The 22,388-nt window shown below is 38.8% G+C and overlaps 2 protein-coding genes and 1 long non-coding RNA gene across 6 annotated transcripts in view; 2 read left to right on the forward strand and 1 right to left on the reverse strand.

Moving 5' to 3' along the window:
- Positions 1 to 12,586, forward strand: LOC111255383 (fibroblast growth factor receptor 3-like). Its single transcript, XM_022817306.2, has 10 exons — positions 1 to 141; positions 396 to 542; positions 5,240 to 5,934; positions 6,597 to 6,746; positions 8,250 to 8,327; positions 8,588 to 8,816; positions 9,249 to 9,433; positions 10,580 to 10,642; positions 10,905 to 11,079; positions 11,365 to 12,586. Exons 2-10 carry the CDS (start codon positions 413 to 415, stop codon positions 11,637 to 11,639), a joined length of 1,980 nt encoding a protein of 659 aa, XP_022673041.1. The 5' UTR covers positions 1 to 141; positions 396 to 412; the 3' UTR covers positions 11,640 to 12,586.
- Positions 10,268 to 22,388, reverse strand: part of LOC147758096 (uncharacterized) — a 15,503-nt gene continuing 3,382 nt past the window's right edge. The window contains exons 2-3 of the long non-coding RNA XR_015318052.1: positions 20,799 to 20,870; positions 10,268 to 10,490 (exon numbers count right to left, since the gene is read on the reverse strand). This is a non-coding gene — a long non-coding RNA (uncharacterized LOC147758096). The remainder of the gene's footprint in view (positions 10,491 to 20,798; positions 20,871 to 22,388) is intronic.
- LOC111255386 (uncharacterized) overlaps positions 16,905 to 22,388 on the forward strand; it is a 19,858-nt gene continuing 14,374 nt past the window's right edge. For 2 of the 4 annotated variants that reach the window (XM_022817310.2, XM_086976241.1), the window contains exons 1-2: positions 16,908 to 17,413; positions 19,562 to 19,763. In XM_022817310.2, the coding sequence (XP_022673045.1) occupies positions 17,047 to 17,413; positions 19,562 to 19,763 (569 nt within the window). In that variant the 5' untranslated portion in view covers positions 16,908 to 17,046. Of the gene's footprint in view, positions 17,414 to 19,561; positions 19,764 to 22,388 lie in introns of all 4 variants that reach the window. The other 2 variants (XM_086976229.1, XM_022817311.2) reach the window with 2 other exon arrangements.

Raw genomic sequence — 22,388 nt, forward strand, 5'->3', positions numbered from 1 at the left:
GCCGTGCGGAACTATAGACGCCGCCATTTCGGTCCAATCGGCTATGAGTTCCGCTTACCAGCTATAAGTCGTTAGCGGCTGGCCACTAGGCGCCATCTTTAGCAGTCGATCCACATCAGCGACAAAGAAAATCATCAACAGGCAAACTGTTTTTAACTTTTAAAAATACTCTTTAATACGAATATGCGAAAGTGCTTCATAAGCTTCTATACTTCGGAATACTAGTGTGCTCTACCATTGTTGGTGTATTGCGTCTTCAGTGAATTAGCAAAAAAAAAAAGACAATTCAGTTGCCAGGATGGTTAACTTGTAAAAAGCTTGCTTTTAATATATAAAGGAAGAATATGCAAGGGGTCACAATGGGAATTTCAATTATCTTAACGATCCCTTTGTAGTGAGAATTTTGAAGCAGATGCCACTAAGTGGGACAAATCAACAACTAAAGCCTGCGGTCGCTAAAGCTCAGCAAAAAGGAAAGCACTTCCGGTTTAAGATGGACTTTCTACTGCGTGTTTTATACTATGTTTGGCTTAGTCTTTTGGGTAAGTAAAGCGGTTACTCTGGTGATATTCGAAGTAATACCGGTATCATAATCCATAGCATAACACAGAACTATATAGCTGACTTCTTTCCGTCCCTAGCTAATCGATTTCCAGATGCTTTTTACGTATTACTAACTGTTTTCTAAGTAACTCTGTAAGTACTTTTTATGCAATATGCCAGAAAATATTAGCACACACAATAAAGGGTTGAACTACTTCTTTTTTATCGGTTAACGTATTTCATGTGCAGGGCAAAAGGAATACATTAAGTATAAGGCCAATATGTTTACGGATATTATATCATCAGAATCTTACCAAAAACTTCAGATTTTAAATTTGCGGTTAAGATTATACCTAACACATCGGCAGATAATGTGATAATTGAGCACGATGCAATACGTTTCTATACTAGAAACTTCAGTTATTATGATGTGGCTACCGGTACCGATTCGGATTCATTTAATGAACTGCGTTGTCTGAAACTGGTGTGCCACTTTGAGTTATTGCTTATTCCTCAAACTGCTGTAACCTTAAATACCGTTCGTTCTGGTCATTTATTGTCCCAAAATACTTTTATTTGAGTAACCACCAAGGGAAGTTAGCTGATGTAATTCTTTTGCGCCCTCAACTCCGTTTAATGGACCAGAAGAAAGATAAGTAAAAATGATTGCATATTCAAATCTCCGTGTGTTCTGTATATAAAAACTCAGTATTGTAGGCTGAAATTTACGTTTTCGATCTGAACAGATGGTCTATTTTGGGGTACCGATAAAACCTGTGTCCTAATTTTTGTCATTTGGGAAATTTCCGTAGCAGTTGGGGTATTCTCACTTGCCAACGATGCAGGCGGAAAGGCAATCACGGACTAAAAAGAAGATTGCCATCAATTTTAGATCATTTTTGTAGGGGCCTATAAACGAGTAACTGCGGTTCGCATAGTGTTTGTCTTCTGTAATGGACCCTGCAGGCTCATTTTTCCTACGTTACCTATTTAATGCTGTTCCTGCTTCACTTTGAAAATTTGAAAATAAAGCACTATCACTTACCGTTAGCAATGGTGGCTAAGTTCTGTCTGAGTCAAGTCTGAGTAAAATATTTAGTCTTATTTGTCATAGCTGACATCAGAGTTATTCATGATTGGTCATCAGTGTTCATATCTGCAGGTCAACATACCAAGCTTGGCTGCAGCCATATTGGACGCACACATTTTTGCAGAAAGTAAGGAAACGCATTGCCATCGGATTGTTTCCGTGAGCTCATATGGTACAAGAATCTGGAACACAACGATCCTCATTTATGGGGCCGATAATGAGTTATTATTTATGTGTGCGACCGTTATCCATATTGAGCAATATTTGTTACTGGGTATGTGTGATAACTTACTTATCATGTATGGCGAATTTCATAGAGGAATCCAGTGGTTCGTACGTGTGTGCACTCGACTGCAGGCTGCATGCTTTCTTTGACAGCTTTTCTTGTATACTATTGTATGTTACTCTTTGCGTCCTCTACTGCCTAAATTAATTACCACTGTAAATTTGTAATAAAGTTAATTCATTTTTCATTATTGGGCCACATATTCCAATAGTACGTACTAAGCACATTTAAACAAAAAGCTATAATGACAGAACACCGACAAAGCTAAAAAAATTTGTTTATTTTTACAGTACACCTACAAACGTACCTACGAACATCATTTGTGAAGTCATCTAATGTTTGTTACGCAGTTTGGGAGTACAGTATGTACCCGTGATGCAACGTGTATGCTTATTTATTTCTGGGATATGTGAGGTAATCTAACGATATCCAGCATATATATATATAGGCTATGGCAGGGTAGATGTGTTAATATTTACTTATGCTTGATTCCGTTAGACTGGTCGCGTAAGTACTGTATTGTGGTGCATACTTTTGGAGAGAAGGTAGCTAACCGATAGAATGGGTCAATATTGTAGAAATTTATCATATTGTAATGTATTATGTTGGATAAATCAGGGACTAATATCTCTAGCCTACCAGTAAATTAGTACTACAATTTAAACCATAGTTTTTATTACTATCATAATTGGTGTTGGATGTTCTAATGCTTTTCGATAACAGCAACAACAACAGAATTTACGCTTTGATATACAAACCACCTGAATTATGGAGCTAATAGCCCAGTGATTTGAAATACAGCTGATCCACGGCTATATCTAATGCCAATTTTCACGCCAATAGGGCAACATCATCTGGCAAGTAGATTTCGATGCGCGGACTACAGTAGCACCTATATCAACCAAGAATTTGTGCGAAACCTTCGAGATATACACCATTAAATATTTTTGCTCTTTTAAAGTAGAAAATGTTCATTTGCCGTAAAAGAAAGTATTCAGAAAATTACTATTTGAAAATAACCATGCAGTGTGTGAACATCGCATTAATATCAAAATGCTTCCAAACGTATCCCTGTTAAAGAAACATTAGCTTTTTCGGCGCAAAGCTATTTGCTTTGCTGCCTTGTAGCAAGTGTTATATATAAAGCGTAACGTTTGAAGCCGATAAAATTGTCCTAGAATGTGGCCTGATGTTAACCAGCATCAGCGTGTTCAATATGCTCGCCGGAGTGGCTTTGGTGGTAACATGGACGAGATCATAGGGTGTGAAGTTCTTCTTTTGCGGTATTTCATGCCTGTTTTTGTTCATAGTGAGAGCGTATATTTTTAAAAGATGCCCGACATACCTTGGAGGAGAATGTGCATAGAGACGTTTTATCCATACGATCCGAAGCTCTTGAGAGCGTAGCACCAACTCAAGAGGCCAATAATATTTATGACGCCTAGAACAACTTGAAAGTAGTGTCTTAATTACGCATTCACTAATCCGCAAACATATTCACGCTGGATTGAATCAAAAGGTATTGTAGAAGTCAAAACTAGTAGACGGACGGGGGCAACAATAAAGTAAAATGTAAAAGAAAAGAGATACAAAACGGAGTATAAAAAAACAGAACAAATGATAGCTTGAATAGGTGTTGAGATACGAAATGATGCAAGTGGGCCAAGAAAGTGAGTCCAGCAAAAGTAAGGGTGACACAAAAGGTGAAAATGTAACAGACTGCTAACGCGATGTCGTGGAACATAACGATGAGGACGAGGATTTGGATGATATCCTGGTTAACGATGCAATAATCGGCCTATTATCAGTCAGCGAATCCTAATGGAAGATACTGGGGGCAAATCTGAAGATATAACTACAGAGACAAGCGAATGCGTAGTGGTGGAACTGTGAGTAGTAAATTTTAAGTCAATAACTCTGGTCTTTTTAGAATAAGCGAGACCAGCAGACATGCATGTTATGACTGTTCTAAGTCATTTTTGAAACAAGATGTTTGCTTGGTGGTATTTTGACACCATGTCCGAACGATTAATCTGAGCAGTTAGAGGTTGCTGGTCTGGTCCGCAAAGTGGGATATGTTTCCGCTAAGCTTCAGGCTTTTAAGGCTTGACATTAGCTAATATTTTGTGGTAATATGTATTAAGTAGATAGTATTCACAGCAAAGGGTTGAGGAAACCACATTCTGGCATGTATTTAAAATGTTCGCACATTCGAGATTACCGCCTTAACTTTCGATGAAAGTCGATTTCATCATACCAGTAGCAGCTCTGCTTATCGCACTAACCAGGTTTGAGACACAGATTTGTCTTTTTACTAATTTATATTTTATTGTATATCTATGAGATTCCATTGTATACTTATCCGAGGGTTTCAATATATCTTCACTGTACAGGCTCAGAGCTTTTCATAAGTTAGAGAACCTGTGCATTTATCATCAAGTTGGTAGTGGTTACCTTGTATTCCCAGAGTAGTAGTAATAATAATCTTGAAATGTCTTTAAAATATGGATTTAAATAATCATATCCAGGTTTATGTGTAATCTAGTTTAATTCATTAAATATGCATGTTGCTTACGTGTTTAACACGGAAACCAAGTTGCCTATTTGTATCATAAAAGGCGACTACTCGAATTGTTAATGGGTCTAGGGTCACCAGACACTTTGCATAGATGGTCAACCCAATAGCACACTCAAGCAAAGTGTGCCTTTGAACCTCATTCAGTGGAACCTCCTCGTCTGTCAAAAAGATGGCTCACTTAATTTCAGTGCACTTTAAATCAAAATACAATTGTATGTTCTTTTCGGCTTTGAAATCCTGTGATTAGGTAGGCCAGCTATATCAAAACTGATATTGCCGCCGTGAAATGAACATACGTTTTAATGACTTTTTTCTGTTTATAGTCCTAGGCGTTTTTTAGTCCATATTTAGGTTTTTCTCCCTACTATATTCATTTAGAATAAACAGGCTATGATCTTTAACTAAGTCGTAAGGTGTAGTCGTTTGTGACTCGATAATTCTGCTACACTATCATAAAATATGGTAGATAACAGTCCATGCAATTTTTCTGCGTCTTCTAATGCTTTTCTAATTTTTGACGTAAATCTTTTCAAATTTGTACAATCTATTTTACAGCAGGTATACCAATGATTGATCCATATATTGTCAATTAAATCTGGGTGATGTTTGCGGCAAACTTTTTGACTCTAATAAGGAGAAGAAAAAAGCAAAAAGCACCTAGATCTGACAACTAAATCGAGAGTCAATATTGTTAGAAAAAATCTAATTTCCAACTTCTGTTGTATATTTGTTTATTTTACAGGGCTAGCTAATTTAGCGCATGTTGAATCAGGTTTTGCGCGTTCTCGGGTCGACTCTGGAAGAGGAAACCATGTTAGAGCGGGTGTTGTACACAATACCCCGCCGTCGTTCACATCACATCGGGACTGGATTGTTGATGAAAGTCACCATGTTGATGAAAGAGTGTTTGCTGTAAGAGCTGTTGATCCTGATGGAGATCCAATTCGGTTTAGTCTGGCGCCCGCGTTATTCCGTGATGGTTCGAGCTATTTTCGTGTAGATCCGATTACGGGCGAGGTTTTCCTTTCCAAGAGTCTCAAAGGTATGGGAGCTAATGACTTGTACATAAATATACGAGCTGATGATGGACACCACCAGGTCAAGATGGAAATCGGCATTAAGATAGTAGGAGCTAACCACGGTTCGCCGCAGGAGCGTAAAGACGAACTGGATGCAGCTCCGAGTAAACCTTCTATATCGGACATAAGACAGCCAGCATCCACAGGGCACGACATCAACTTAGCCTCACTGCCACAACCTAATCCTTCGGACGACGCCAAAAGTTTTTCTGACGTACAGGAAACTTCGAATCATAATGTAGTCATACTTGTACTAATAGGGACAATAATTTTAATATTCACGATAGTATTATCTTTTTTTTGGAGGAAATGGGCAGGTCTAGAGGAGTCAGCTGGATCCAAGGAAAAAGTTCAATCGGTGAGTAAAAGAAAAACAAAATTTGTGAAGCCTTTAAAGGAACTTTGGGCACTTGCTGTAGCTGGCTTGCATTTCCTATTCAAATGACGTTCATTGAAGAGCTTTCATTGAAAACATTCTGACGAGATGCAACGGCTCCGATACGTACTTTACGCTCAGACTAAATTATTTTCATCTCTTGCATGTAATTTTAGTCGAAAAGACCAAAAATATTCCAAAGTATATAAACAACCACATCTTACTCATCTTGGAGCAGACATTGTGCGTTAATATGGCGGAATGCTAAGAGAAAGTATATCAACGTGCACAAACGTCTATCAATGTTAACCCACTAACCTTGTACGTTTATTAATACATGGCAATTTAACATAAGGCGTTAAGGCTAGGGGTTTCAGATAGGGCGTCCTCTAGACAGAGGCATATATACAGTTATTATTATGATTATTAAAATAAACTTTAACGACTGAATTTCCGCGCGAACAATCACTAACTAAGCTCAAAATATCAACATCAGACTAGGGCTTTACTGGTAGAAATGATCATTCAACAGAAAATTCATTCTGAGCTTTTTAAAATGCTCAGCACAGCAAATTTCGTAGTAGCAGCTTCATCACCAACTTAGCTAATTATAAATATTGCAACCATATATGTCTTAATTACAGAAAGGAAGCTTTTTCAACTTGGGAAATGACAAGGATCACAAAGACGCAAACAAAGAGATAGCCTTGTCCAGACTACCATCACAGCCGGCGTGGGCTGCAGTGCTCGAGAAAAGAGAGCCGGTACTTAAACCGGCCGAGTTCTTCAATACAGTGAGTTAGGCATTTTTCGCGCATACAAAAAGATAACAAAAAAGCTGAATATGGCATTAATCGCTCAAACGAGCGGATATGACGCTTACACATGCCAGTCACTACACTCTAAAACGCGCTTTGCGCTAAGGTGAACCACTCCGGAGATCATCAGATATTCTTATTTTGTTTCTTAATCAACGTTAAGTTACTTTATCAACTGACGAATCTCTAGTTCTTCAACTTGTTAAAAAGCTTTGCTTCTTCACAAATTGGCGTTTTTCGTAGAAAATCATTACGCCGAATACGGCTTTGCGTGCAGTACCTTGATTTTAACTTAGCATACTGTCAGACAGGCCCTTGGCGTATTAGAAAATGAACTTCCGCCACCATAACTGTTTTAGCGCACATTAGCAACAGTTCAAACATGTTATCGCTGTTATGAGCGGTTAATGAGTAAAACAAAACGTAGAGCCCTGAAGGATTTTTTAGAAGTCGCATGAAAGCTGGCCTATAGTATAGCGTGTCGATCCCGGGCAAAGCAGTAAGCTTTTAATCTTGATGTAGGTTCGGCCAGCGCAAAACTTGATCTTTGCTCAAATTTCGAAAACAATGCAGCTTTCGGCCGCGATAGGTTTGTTTTTTTTCTAGAAAGTTTTTTTTTTCTGATTTAAATGATAGCGGATGAATGCTGTCCGCGTCAACAGACAGCCCGCCGAAGTTTGTCTGAGCCTGAATGCCCTGTCCGGTGTAGTTGTTGCCTTGTTTGCCGTGGCGCAGAGCGATGATGTAAGACAATGCCTTTTTATGTACAGTTGATGCAACAAGCTAAACAGCTACCAGATTTCATTTTACTGCTTCATCAGTCTTTTTCCTTTTTCCTTCCTTTTACGGACAGAGAAACAACCGTGTGAATGCGCTTATTAGAAACAACAGTCATTGTTCTAGAGCCTTTGGCGGCTACGTGCGTCTTGTGTAACGTAAATGCAAAAACGCTTGAATGATTAGCGGACAATTCTCGAGTCGATCTCTTATATTGGCTTACCTATTGACAAATGATTTGTGATAATAATTCATTGCCGTAGTTGTGTTCTTGGCATAAAATGTTGTCGAATCCATCTAGCAAAGACGAACTTAACCCGGGACATCCGTCGGGTTTCCAGCCTTACTAAAAACGCTGCCTTACACAAAGCGTCTATCCGCGTCTCAGCGCCATCTAAGGCCCTGCATTAAATTCTTGCTGTAGAAATCCGATCCGTTTTAGTTTTATTGCATAATTTATCTATATACGTGCATCAGCGTACATTTTAAAGGACAAAGTTGGTAAGGATTTGATACAGCCACGGCGGCCTTTCTACTATCGACAGCTATGCGCATCCGATTAAGCTGTGGGAAGCAGCGTGGTATTTTGCACGCACATACTCGCAGCTGATAAGATGCCATAGCATGCGTGGCTTAATTAGAAAACAAGCAACCCATGTGATGGATTCTTTTCAACCAAAACTCTTCTTTTACCACTTTCAGTTAACGGATGACAAGTGGGAATTTCCGCGGACTAAATTAAAAGTTTTACAACACATTAGCGAAGGTTGCTTTGGACAGGTATGTAACTTAGAATCGTACTGATTAAATCAGAGAAATTCATCCGGCTACTCATTTATGTAGAATGGTTGGAATACGGGAAGAGTTTGTATTTTGCAAAAATACTTTTGCAATAGTCTAGGTTTATATTTATTTCTCTCATTCAACACTAATCGAAGAACAAATTATTCCAGAAAAACTCGAATAAATAGTAGCCTGGTAGTATATACTCTGTTCAGCATGGCTGTAGTATTGTCATTTTCATCGTTTTAATCTTTAAGGTTTGGAAGTATGAAGCATTCCAAACTGGAAGTAACGAGGATTCAAGGTGCAAGAAATTTTCGGATGGTAAAACAAGCAGTGGGTCCTCGATAATCGTCGCCGTCAAGACCCTGAAAGATCCGAAGTCTGAGCAAGGAAGGCAGGATCTATTGAACGAACTGGAGATTATGAAATTACTTGATCCACATCCAAATGTTGTCACTTTACTGGGTTGCTGCACCGAAAGAGGTGATTATGCTGCACTTTTTTCTTAAATCTATAATCCTTTTAAAACAATAACATAGTCCTTGATAGAAAAAATCGACTTCTTAAGTAAAGATACTAATGAATCGGACGGCACATGTTTTAGTAGATATTGTGATATATTATGTGCAAGGTTCCATGGCAATAGGTGCCAGCCAATCGCCATACCTACGATGTTGGCGCTAGCATTTTAAGCTGCTGAAATATATTTTGTTATTACTATGTGAGTAAGGTAGCAATAGACTCTGGCTGAATTGCTCCATATGGCGGTCAAGGATATAAATGAACAAAGCAAAAAGGTAGTGATGTTTCTCGCCAAACTATCCAACGCTAAACAGAACAGAACGAGACAGTTGGCCAAAAACAATACAATTATTCAAATAGTTTTGTCCATTTTCACAACGTCTGCTTCGATAGATCCGCTGTTCGTAATAATGGAATATATTAGCCTTGGAAAACTGCAGACCTTCCTTCGTGAGAACCGCCGACCTTTTACAGAACAAAGAGATTCATTCGACGCCAGATCAGCGCCACTTACCTCGACCGAGCTGACGCAATTCGGTTATCAAGTCGCCAAAGGAATGGAATATATTGCTTCAAAGGTACCACTATTAGACTTGGCACACCATAAACCTCTGTTCTATGACAGACAAATATTCCTTCAGTCTTAAGCTTCTTAAAGTCTTACAGTTAGTTTTCGGTAGAAGAGTTTGATGGTGTAGTGCAATTTCCGCTATGCGAAGTGTACGTTGCATGGAGTGTGCGAAAATAAAGAATATATATATATATATATATAGCTTAAGGGTGTGCAAAGATGGAGAGGCAAACGAGCTCTCAACTTTGTAGCTAAAAGTAGGATAAACCGCTGACAAGAAATCGCATGCAATGATCTGCAACATCTGAGCTAATAGAACCGTCATGGTGCTTTTCACATATACGGAGGTCAATTTGTCGGTGTGAGTGGGTTCTTGTTGTGTTCGCTTGGTCTGATGTTTTCATGACTAGAACCTCACTCACGCCGGGGAACTTGGCCAGTACATCATATCAGACAAGATAACGAGAGCTTGATTTTACTATCGCATCTACGAAAGTTCAACCAAATGAGTTCTGACGCAGGCGTACAAGTGCTGATTCTAAGACAAAATCTATTCCCTTCGCTTGAAAATAGCTAACTTTATCCTGCAGGAGTGAACGGTGTACAGGACACAATGGCGAATTTTACCCGCTAGCTTCGCCTCCTACTTACCTGTGTGCGCATGGACCAATATGCGCTACTTACTTACTTAGTTTTCTGTGCGCTTAATTCCCTCATGCCGTTGCATAAACACTTCACCCGTAGCCATTATTTTTTTTGCCATGCTTATATTATCTTTATGATTATTATGAGTAGCGTAGGTATGTAGTTAGAATGAGCAGTCTGCATTTAGGAAGCACGGAGAAAATATGAAAGGAAAATATTTTTCCAGAATTTATTTGGAAAATTTGTACATACGTTAATGATGCACGCACGCTAATTGAACTGCACATTATCGTCTCATTATTGTTTCCTAGCAATGTCAAGGAATTCTGAATTATCGCCATTTTTGATAAGGTGGTTTGTATAGGAATACAGCCGTCCTGTTTTGTCTTCCCATTTTATCTAGAGAACACTCGGTCGGCCTGAAACGGAATAAAAATGAAGATACATAAGTTGCACAGTCGTGTAAAATATTTCAGATCACCTAATGCAGTACATTTACATATTGTAGGGTATCGTTCATCGAGATTTAGCGGCTCGTAACGTTCTCGTCACAGAGAATCGACAATGTAAAGTAAGAATCTTTCTTTTTATCACTTTCACATCATCCATTACTACTGTTAATATGTTGGTTTTATATTGTAGTAGAAATTAGTAGCAATTGTTCTACCTTGAATATCTAGTTTAAGATATTTTTCCACGTTTGAAATGGTTTGTACAAATTAACTTGGTAATCAAAGTAAGTTGGCCATATTCTAACGTTGGTTCACTGGTTGGTGTGACTCCGTGCTTTATGCCCATCACTGCGCTGTTTGTATGGATCGTTTTTGCAACAGGTGGCGGATTTCGGACTCGCTCGAGACGTAATCTCATCGCACGAGTATGAACGGAAGAGTGACGGAGTGCTGCCGGTCCGATGGATGCCTCCTGAAGCTCTGTATGACAACGTACATACGTCAAGGAGTGACGTTTGGGCGTTCGGCATTCTTTTATGGGAAATCGTAACACTGGGTACGTCTGGCGAACGCGAAATACACAGAATGATAGATTTAATACTTCGTTGATCGGTGCTTACAAGCTTGATAAGCTCAGTTGCACGTTTATAACAATGGTAATATTAAGACCAAAAAATCGTAAATTTCCTTTATTTATTGGCACTTAAATATGCTCACTTTACATATTCATGCATAGCTATCATGGTGAGCACCAAAAATAACTATATCTGGAATAGCCTTTTTAGTATTCCTTAACTTATTAACTTGTCCTTCTTTAATTTTTTATAATCATATTTTTTAGGTTCTACACCCTACCCCGGCATGACGGCTATGGAGGTAACACGTGGAGTACGGGACGGGTATCGTCTTCCGAAGCCGGAGCATTGCAAACGGGAAATGTACAATATCATGTCTTATTGCTGGGAAGCGAATCCTACCAAACGACCGTGCTTTACCGAGCTCACATACATGCTTGAAAAATTAATTATCAGCGAAAATGATTACATCGAGTTAGAGAGGTTTCCCGAACATGCATATTATAACGTATGCCATTATCTGCCGGGCGAAAAGTTATAAAAGGAAAACCACCACCTATTGGCAAAAAGCAGCCATACCAATATAAACCGAACATGAGACCAAAATAGAAAGTTACTGAGAAGTGCGCTCAAACAAAGACACAACTCGATTTAGTCATTAGCTTATTTTATTTTTTTTTACCATATAACTCACTACGTTTACGATGTACCTTGATGGTATGCCACTTCCTGCTAGGTTTACAAAGTTTCAAAGTGCCTCCCCACCCCGGTGACTGAAGGAAATTCGAAGTCTCTGTATAACAATAGCGATAAGATGCTTTTCAGTTGAATGTACAAAAAACACTCTCGCTCTTTGTTATGGCTATGGTAGTGATGTCAGGAACGTAATAATCAGCTTACCTGGCCCATAGCTGACAAGTTGGTAAGCTATTTCAGGTGATATCTGCATGGCACCTATTTTTAGTCGTAATCCAAGTAAAGTTAGTCTCTAAGTGAATTTTAATGAAATGTGTAAAGTTCGTCTCGATTATCGTAGTAAGTCAACTAAGTCAACCATCAGTACATCAAATGTCTATGCAGCTGATAAATCATGTGGCTTTGAGTAACAAATGAAAAGAACTTTTGAGAATTAAGAGATGTTTTGAAGTTACACAAAGTACTCAAAAAGTTACACATTATAAAACCAGGAAAGGAACAAACCCAGAATATTCTTTAACGTCTCGGAGCCGAAGTAAATGAACTTAAGATCTCAGTAGTGCTTAATTATCTAAATTTTACGGAATTCTCGCAGTGCTGGTATCTTACATCTAAGAACACCGAAAATAATCAACGCAGATTCATTCAGTAATCGCGCATGCATTTTTTTTTCATTTCTGAAAGCAAAGGGTTCGATGAAAACGGTAAGTACTAGCTGTTCTAGTTTATCGTACTGGCCAAAAACTTTTGTTGTGTTTTATAATAATAAATAGATGACTTTTTTGACATATATATTGTGTGAGACTTGTACATGAATGACTGAATATATTTTTCCAATAGAAAATCTGCAATAGGTTTTTGTGTAGCCTCTTTAACTATTTATTTTATCAGTTAAATTATATCGACAAATGATTGTATGTATACATGGTTCTTTTAAGTCTGCCTAATTTGCTGTGCTTTTTCTAAACATTTGAGAGCAAAGCCGATCGATGCATTTCAATTTCGTCTAGAACGTCTGTTTTAGGTATTTCGCCTCAAGTGCTTATTACGATGGTCATCTTGATAACAGATCAGAGGATCCGGTTTCTTTTTCCGATTTCCCATATAGCATCTTTAGAAGTGGTTTTTATTTTCAACAATTATATTAATTGTGCCGATGTGGCAACAGTAGTCTATCGGCGTTTTCGAAGGTTACTAACACACGAGTTAGCTTAAAGCACAGTAACTTCTCGCATTTGCATAGGTCTCGTTTTAAGGTGCGAAGGACGTTTTAAATAAATTCAGGTATGTGCATCGAATATTTCCATTGCTGTGGATACATTCCTAACCAAAATTGGGAAGGATGAGTAAGTTGCACATCTAAGAAATGTCTACTGACAAACTTTTGTTTTTCTGTGCATGGAAGCAAACTTGTCGGTACTATTTGATAAAGCCTTTTTCCGGGAGCCAAGGAAAAACTTCCTTCGATTTTCTACGAGTGGGAAAACTTAGTCCACTTAATGTTATGTATATACGTAGGTTAAGTCTGTGTTGATTACGGTCAGTGAAAGCCATTGTAGAAATAGGTTATATATATAGTAAGCGTCTGAATATAAACTCATGGAGATTATTTCTTTTATACATATATTTTATCCAATTGTAAGATGAGAAAAATAATAATAATAAACCACGAGAAAGCCGTAAATAGATAAACGTTGGTTGTCATTACGTATGGTGTCTAGCAAATAATAATTTTTACTTTTGTGGCCCAAGTCACTCTAGGTCGCCCAATATAGTGCAGCTTCATTGTTGACATTATTTGGTACCATCGGTAGTACTAAGGCATAATGACATTCTGACATTTGAAGCCCGTTGTAAATTGGAATATACGCAGGCGCCGAGGACGCAACTAAAGCAAGCACTATGTTCGAGACTCTCTTTGCTTGTTCTTTAGAATATCTGATTTATTAAGCATCTAACAAAAATTTGGCAGTTTTTATCCAGCGTGTATATCTAGAACTAGCTGTTAATTTCTGAAAATGGCTGCTGGGTTGCTTTCCGAATTTGTAAAACCGTAGTTTGAGACTGATATAAGCAAACCCGTGGCTGCAGCTTTTTATGATATACAAATGCAGTTTAAGGACCATTTGCTCCTTAGGTTTCCCGGCTCATTGGAGCAATGTGACCGTTTAAAACAGGGAGAAAACCTGTATTTATTTGTCCAGGAAACATGTCTAATGAAGAACTGACTAGAGCCACTATATAAGTATATATATATAGATATACTACTACGGCTTTTTCTAAAGGACATCAGAAAAGCGTTACACGGAAATATTTTTGTTAATTGCGTCACTGAGACTGTCCCTGCCAACTTTCAAATGCTCGCCGATCGATCAGCGCATATCGGGACTTAGAAATATTCAACGTGAGCATGTCTGACTCCGAAATATTGAACGAAAACAAACCAAAACTCACAGATGTATGTGGACTTAGTCGGCCGGGGAATAGTGAGTCGGTAGACGTCCGAACCTCCTTCAACCGCGGGCAGTCAAAACATTTTGAGGCAGTGTTAAAAAATTCGACTACGTCCGGGCATCAACTGTATAGACGATATCACCAATGGCCTGTTAGCACTTAGATCAAGCTTTTCTGCGAGAAGGTGCTTGTAATGATCAACTAAGGGTTATCCGTAAGGTTTATTTCATTGTGTTTGATAGATATCTCTTACTCGATGAACATAAGAATTCCTTTGGAGGACATGCATTTTAATGGTGAACGTTCCGTTGATCGTTCTGGGAATAGTTAACGCTGTGGTCGATGCCAGTTCGCAGAAAACGTACTCCTTTATCGATAAACTCTCAAAGGATTGGATCCTAGTTGTGTAAAGCCATAGAGTAATATACTATGCTACCGAGGTTGTAGTGTGCGTGGCTGTTCAAATAATAGCCCCAAGCGCTGCTTCAGCTCGACGGGGCGATAAGCCGCGTTCTGCAAGGTGCGTACGCATTTGTAAATATATCGACTGGATAAACATACCGTGTTCAATGGAGTTTATGCAGTCAGCACCGACAGTAGCGAAAAAAACCCGCCCTCTGCTGATCTTCAAGCTATGCTTAGGATTGGCAATAAAGTAGCTCGGCCGCCTCTCACACATTTCTTGTTGAGCCACTACGGCCCTTTTTGGGCAAGTCTTTCAAGCAAATTAATACCCGTGGTACTCCTGATCGACACGTGATATCCACATGCAGCCGCAACCCGTTGCGGCCGTAACACCCTCATAGTTTGATCCTAAAAATGCTTTTCTACCATTTCTTTGAAAACCATAGGATCATAACTACGTTTCTCCAAATTTCGAGAATGTCGAGTATTGCATACTCTACGCACCCCCGCAGCGCCCAAGGAGTTAGAGCACTTTTTGTATCTCGATTAATGCACCCGGAGTTAATGCGCCTTAGTCAACGTGAACGACTTTGCTTAGGGCCATATCTTGAGTTGGCCTACCGATCGAAGTCCATAATAACAGAGGAACCCATTTAGTGTTATTATGGACTTCCAGTAAGGAAGGGACGCAAGCAGGCCGCAGTTTTGCCAATACCAAAGAAAAGTGAGATGTCACTCACTCGTATTTAGGCCCTAACCCTACAGGAACATGGCTAGTGCGATCCCGCGGTCACGAGCTGTAAAAGATACGAAAAACCCAGAGGAAACACTTTGCACTACGCACAATAATGTCAAGGCAGGAAAAAGAGCTCGTGCAAAAGGGAAGAAGTGCTCTCGTGGCATCTCGGAAAGAACGAAACGTAGCCCATAATGGTTTCGGTTACGCCGAGGTTTTCCAAAAAATCGGGAACCTGCTACCATGGGTCTTCTATTATCGTGAGCAAAGTGGCACCATACAAATGCAGCATTATCATGCCTCGAAAACGGTGATTGACGGTGTATGTTAAACGTATGAGGTCGTGTATTGGAAAAAATAACCCCGTAGAGCACCCTAATGTTAAGTTGCGCGCAACGGATACTAATAGCATTAAAACTCCTAGGTTCCAATTGTATTGGCTGGACTGGGTGAAGCCCGCTTTTCTCAAGAAAATACTGGTCCCGCATACCTCCTGCTTTGAGTGCTATGTAAATTTGCTAGCTGATATGCTGCTATTTGTTGAAGATCTACAACGCTAATTTGGCTATTAAAACGTCAGCCTACCTGGAATTCGTCTGACAACAGGGGGAGCGGACGGCTGAGGTATACCTGGAATTCTTTGCTACTAGTGTTATGGTGGGTGGAACCACACAGAAAGAACCGACATGTTGTAGTTTGCTACGCATAGCATGGCTTCTTCTATTCTACCGTGGGCCAAACGAAGGTTTTATCTGTGTCGGATGCACTGTGGGCGATGTCACGGCGGCTTATGTCCAAGAACATCCTCCTTGAATAGCGTGGCGTACAGAAGAAGAGCACAGTCATAGCGCTCTGTGCATGTGTCTTATTTATTTATTATATTTTTGTATTCCTATTTTGAAAACCCTTTCATATTGTTTCTAAGCTACCCGACAAATATAGAAGTAAATAAATACATGTGTAATTCCTGGTAAATGTAACCCAAATCGACACACAAGAGCTGTCTGATACCGAAAAAATAGCGATAATTCAGTCGTAACTTTGTTCCATATGTGTGTATAGCTATAGTGTACAAAACCCCACAATTATCAGAACCTGATCGTCTACACCTTTCTGCTTTGGCTACCACCAGCTACAGCCAGAACTATTGAGTTCATTATTGTGATATCTGCGTGGTTATAACTCTTGGTGTTTTTAACCTGTCGTTGGAACGTTCTTGACACCAGCCTACAAATAGGTAATGGTAGTTTAGAAATATACTAACAGGCTTCCAAACATTTCGCTCTTTAAAAAAAAACTTAGTTCGGACTTCGAAAATTACGAACATTAGCGTTAATGTGTGCTACGACACATACAGATATCGACATTTTCTCAGATTGAATGCTTTCAGTTGACTCCCTGAAAAGGTTCCATAGGTACCGTCGAAAATCCCTGCTTGTTGTTCGGAATGCAACTACAAACTAAGACACGTTTTGATCAACCATAAGAGACGGACATACAACCACTAATCGTAGGTAGGGTATGCACCGATGGCAGTATTCAATACTGCCTGACCAATTTTGACCAGCCCACATAGCATTTACATCCAAGCAATAACAAAGTGTTGAAAGATCTGTTTATGTGAACAGTATTCAATGAAAGCCTCCCAGATTAAAAAATGTCAGATCTTGTATCGTGGCTACGGCGTCGTCAGTCTCTAGGGAAGGTTGAGTTACTGGATGCTTTATGGCATATATCGTCACTATTGCTTATTGTCTACCATATTGTGTACATCAACACGCCCTTTCTTCCCATGGACAGACAAAAACAACTCTTCTCTAGAAATAATTGGCTGCTTCCAGTGGACGCGATCGCGGTTGTTTGGCCTATTTCGCAGTTACTGAACTCTTCTGCATCCAATGTCTCAAGCAAAGTGCTATCCTCAATACTCCTTTCAGATTTTTTTTATCATCGTCTTTTTAATATATTCAATTTCATTCGTGCCCTATACCTGCTAAATGTGGCGATCTACGAATTCCAGTGGGGTAAGCTCAATTTTAGTTCTAGATGCAGGTTTATCTGCGAAGCTTCAGTTTAAACATATCCACAGCTGTTAAGTATACTCGTAAACCAGTTGATTTGGAAGTACATTAGGTCTTTGGTGTTGATTCGGAATGAAAATGAAGAACTAACTTTTGACGAGAAGCAATTTTAATCCCATAAGGTTTTTTTTTTGCTAAATATATTTAGCTTAGGTGGTTATACCTGTCCCACTTTATTAATAATAATAATTCTCTGTGTAATGCTTATACTTCGCTGAGGTACATCGACACGCCGGCTGGGATTCAAAGCATGGTTCAATCAACCTAGCAAACTGGTTTTTTGATGAATGAATGAATGCTTTATCCGACATTGCTTCAAAATTAAGATCAGTGGCATAAATAAGAGATACAATTGATACCTGTTAGAAGTACCATCACAACAAGCAAAACGTGAGCTTGTATTTTATTTTTATGCACCATGAGAGAGAGCTTTCCCCCCAGAGTCATATCGCCGGTCATTGTACACTTTAATTTTAGTAATCGTTGCTTCGACTAACGATGCTATGTTTTGAAAATTATTTGGCTTCGGAAGTTTCCTTTTATTTGATTGTCTTATGCATGCGCAATAATGCAGCTGCTCCACGAAAAAAGCTTGTATACATAAATCCAATTACGAATCTTCGCGAGGCTACCTAATCGATACATTGAGAAAATATCTCGCAAGGAAATGTGATTGATGGTCATCTACTTCTAGGGTGAAAATCATTAATTTCCTCATAAGTTAAGTTCCTAGTTTTCGTGACAGCTACGAGCACATCTCGCATCAATTGTCTCATCTACAATTAGACATTAACTACGTCAGAACGCTTCTCTGGAGCGCTGGGCCATAGAAAGCATTCCTAGATCAATCAGCACTTGTACACCCCACCCCAAGTCGCTATTACTAGAAAACAAAGCCGCACTTTAAAGGGCTTAACTCAAACTTGACTCTCTAATGACAGGTCCGCGTTGAATTGGTATTGCCGCGCTGGCTAATGCTGACCTCTCTTGAGCGCGTTTCTATAACAAGCAATAAGCATGCCGACTACTGAACATTCGAATCTCAGCGTTGTCAAATAATTACCAAAAAAAAAAAACGCTAAAAAAATTCAGAGGCTAAAGTCAGAGTTAAGCATTATTAAGCAGTAAGATCTGCTTAATAAGAAAGCAAGAACTAGCAGTCTTTGAAACAATACCTAGAGGCAATTTGAAACACTGTGAACCAGCGTGGATAAACAAGATCATAAGATTTATGAATCTTCGGCCAGCTTGTTGCCATCTGCAGTTGAACGGTCGAGCATCGTAAAGTTTTGTCTATTTCTATCTTTCGTTTCGGCAGAAATGCCCTAGTCACAGATCTTAAGAGAAGGTATTCATCTTAAAACAATATAACAGGCAACTCCAAAAAATACACCTAAAAGTTTAAGCAAAATTAATGGAGTTAGTGGTTCGGGATAAACAAGCTAATTAGAGGATCTGAGGAGATTCCGTACACATTAATCGCACTATTGTCAGAATATTATTTCCTGTTTCCAAATTTGACAAAACGAGGTTGCGATGCATTTTTTAAAGTAGGCTATACCGCTTAATCGTTCCTCGTTTTTGTTTTCGTGTCCACAAAGTCTGCGGTACTTTTTAAAGTTGTCTATAGTACAGGTACTAGCTCGCTGTCATGGTGCCGTTTCGAAAGGAAACATATACCAATTATAAATCCCTATTCAACAATCATTTTTAGGTGAATTTCCTCTGGGAAGTTCAACTGTGCGTGGTGCTCGGCTCATATTCCCTTTCCTACCACTAACTTGCACTTATTAAAAAATCTTTTGAGCATGCAGATTCTTTCCGTGTTGGGCCAATTGGGCAATAAGAATACAGGTACTGTGTTAGTATATTACGTTATTTAAGGCAGCGTAGATGTTACAATTTCCTCCCAATCATGTTTGGATTAGTTCGCATCATTAAGTAGCAAATTTTACACAACAAATCGTAAATAGTGTTATAGCTTGATGAGTACGTCAAGATCCACAAATTGATTGTTCTTCTTAGGCCGTTGGTTTACTTTGACTATATATATATCAACTAAAGTTTGTTTGAATAAACGGTGTTTGATAGGTCAGTGGTCTGCATCGTATTCTCTGGCGTTTGAATCATTAACGCTATTCGTGTGTTCCGTACTTCACAAGACGATCACAATGGTGAGGCAACTACAGATGCGGTTGCGGCACGAAGGCTTCTCGAGAGTCGAAGATATTCCAGAAACACCACTTGTAGTGATACCACGTTCATCAAAGAAATCGAAATTTTCGAAAGAGAGGTAATAGGATTTTTACAAAATTAATTGAAAACTAATAAAATGAGTTTAATATATAAAGACTTAGTATGAAACAATCAGCGACAACAAAAAACTACAGTCTAATGAGATGATTTCTGAACTACAATGCACGTCAAACTTAGATTTCCGAGCCCTGCTGTTTCTGTGTAGTTGTTATTTCAAGTAGTAAACCATCTTGTTTCCCGTCAAGCAAAAATTCAATAACTGGATTACTTCATAAGGCAGTTCAATTTTGGCCTTATGGTTATGGTCATTCGAGGATAGTGCTCTCAAAGCGAGGGACCCTGTAAAGAAATTCAGTATGTTTGTTCAAACCAATGATATGAGAGGCTCTGAACGATTATTATAAGGCCCCGAAAGTTCCATGAAGACTAACAACTTATAGCTTTTCGGAATCTTGCTTTTGTAAATCCCTATCAAAGTGCTTTGGATTTCGGTTCGAGCGTTCAATCGAGTTCGAGAACGAATTTTGAACGTTTCCTCTGACTTATTAATAATAAGTAACTGGAAATGTATAGCAGATAAGGGCTTTTTGAAATGTTAGTTTCTTGCAATCTAAAATGAACGTTCACAGCGGATATTTGATATTGCAACAATTTGGTGATCGATTAGGTTACTTCTCTCAGTTTGCTGTTTTTTACAGCATAATGTTTTACTCGATGCAAGAAATAAATCTTTAATAACTGTAGTAAACAAAAAAAAAGCAGGTCAATTTTAAAGTGCAGTCAAATCCTCTGTAAACTTAAATTGCTGTACAGTTCTTTTGCATTCGTTGCTGCGGAAACACCATCACTACAATGTTTCTAACAAAAAAAAAATAGAGCTTTAAAAATAAAGCTAGCATTTTGAAAGCTAGTTTAAAAAAAAATGCTATCCTCATCTTCAACTTTTCTCCTGATCGATTAAGAAATTTAATCGTATGGTAGTATCTGGGTCCCTGACAGCTTGGCGGTGATACTAGACGTAAAACTCGAATCAGAGAGATAAACAGAAGTGATGGCATCCCTACGTTTTCACCTTTAAGTCCGGTACTGCCATCGAGCGTTGCTCCAAGTCCGTGGTGGCGTACTGGTACTATTTTTCTGCAACCTGTAAGGAAATGATGGGCTAATAATTAATGAGCTAATTATTAATCAGAAGTTTAACTACTGTTAACTCATATGATCGTACTGTTACTTTTGTGAATTTTTACAAGTATACTAATTGGTGTGCGCATGCATATCTAGTAGTATAACGTATTTAGTAGTATAATCCAACGATGATATGTAATACATATACTGTGTTTCGACCGTTTTATACGAATTCGTTTATACTTAGAAGCAAAACAGTTGGACTTAATTTTTTTAGTTAGCCCTCCTAGTTTCTGCGCGAAACAAAATCGCGACTAAATGGTCTCTCGAGCTTCAAGGAGCTTAGCGTTTGAGGACCACATAAACTGCCACCACAAGAGTCCCTAATCCGAAACCTAGGATAGTGAGCTGTTTTTTCGTTCTCATACATCGTGAGGCACATTATCGCTTTTTGTCGTAAAACGCCTCTGCAAATGCAATTTACTGTCATCGTGACCTATCTGTAGTGAAAGTAAACAAATATAGTTTTTCAAACATCCTATTGGCATTGGGAACTCCATTAAGATAGTGACCTTCTTGAACGCTATAATAAGCTTGCACCTATGAAGTTGCCTTTAGAAATGAATATGACAGATCTAGAACGTATATATATATATATATATGTAAGAAGGGAGGGTTGTATATATGCGCAATATAGTAGATTACCAAACGATACCTACTATATCTTAAGTGGCATGTGCTTTAAACGTAAATCCGTCTTGCAAAGCTAGAATGCAATTTTACAAGACTTTATTGACGATAATTAGTTAGCAACAACTTAATTGCAAAACCGAAATTTAGATACTAGGATCAAGATGCCTCTCGCCAAACCCGCACACAGTGTATAGTTCAACATTATTAGTAGAAATATTCATAGGACCCCCGTTACTATAGTAAAAACGTTCTCGAAAGTAAAGCCGCCCATTATCCAGGTAATTGAATTGACTAAAGCTGAGGCAAATGCTTAAGTGATCTCCAGTAAGCAATTTAAAAAAAATCTTACGAAGAAAACCCCTCCGTTGTAAAATTTTTCCAATGCACCTGATGTATCAAAATCAGCATTTAACGAATTATGTCTGCCTAACTGGTCCAACTTACTAAGACCACGCTACAAAATTATTATAAACAAATTACGGCTTGAGTATTTCGCCTTTACTGTCCGTTTCAACCCTGCTCCTTACGAATCGTCCGTAAGTAGATTTGAATATATTTGTACGCAGAAAAAAGTTCAAGAGTAAAACTGTTGGCAGGTTTTAGCTGGTGCGTGACAAATGTTGAGAACTACGGGACACTGTTCAATTGTATGGGGGATCTACTTAATTGTTAAGTTATGAAATACTCCGTAAGGCACTCTAGATCTACACAATGATAAACATGATCCACCGACCCGCACTGAGGGTTGCTACCTGACGCATTCTACGGGGCGGCGCATTCAACTTAGGGAAAATTGGGTGGGCTGTTCCGGTCGTAGCGGGCACGCGTTTACCGCTACTTCTGG

This window comes from Varroa destructor, unplaced genomic scaffold, assembly GCF_002443255.2.
Source record: "Varroa destructor unplaced genomic scaffold, Vdes_3.0 BEIS01000001.1, whole genome shotgun sequence".
Classification (NCBI taxonomy): Eukaryota; Metazoa; Arthropoda; class Arachnida; order Mesostigmata; family Varroidae; genus Varroa; species Varroa destructor.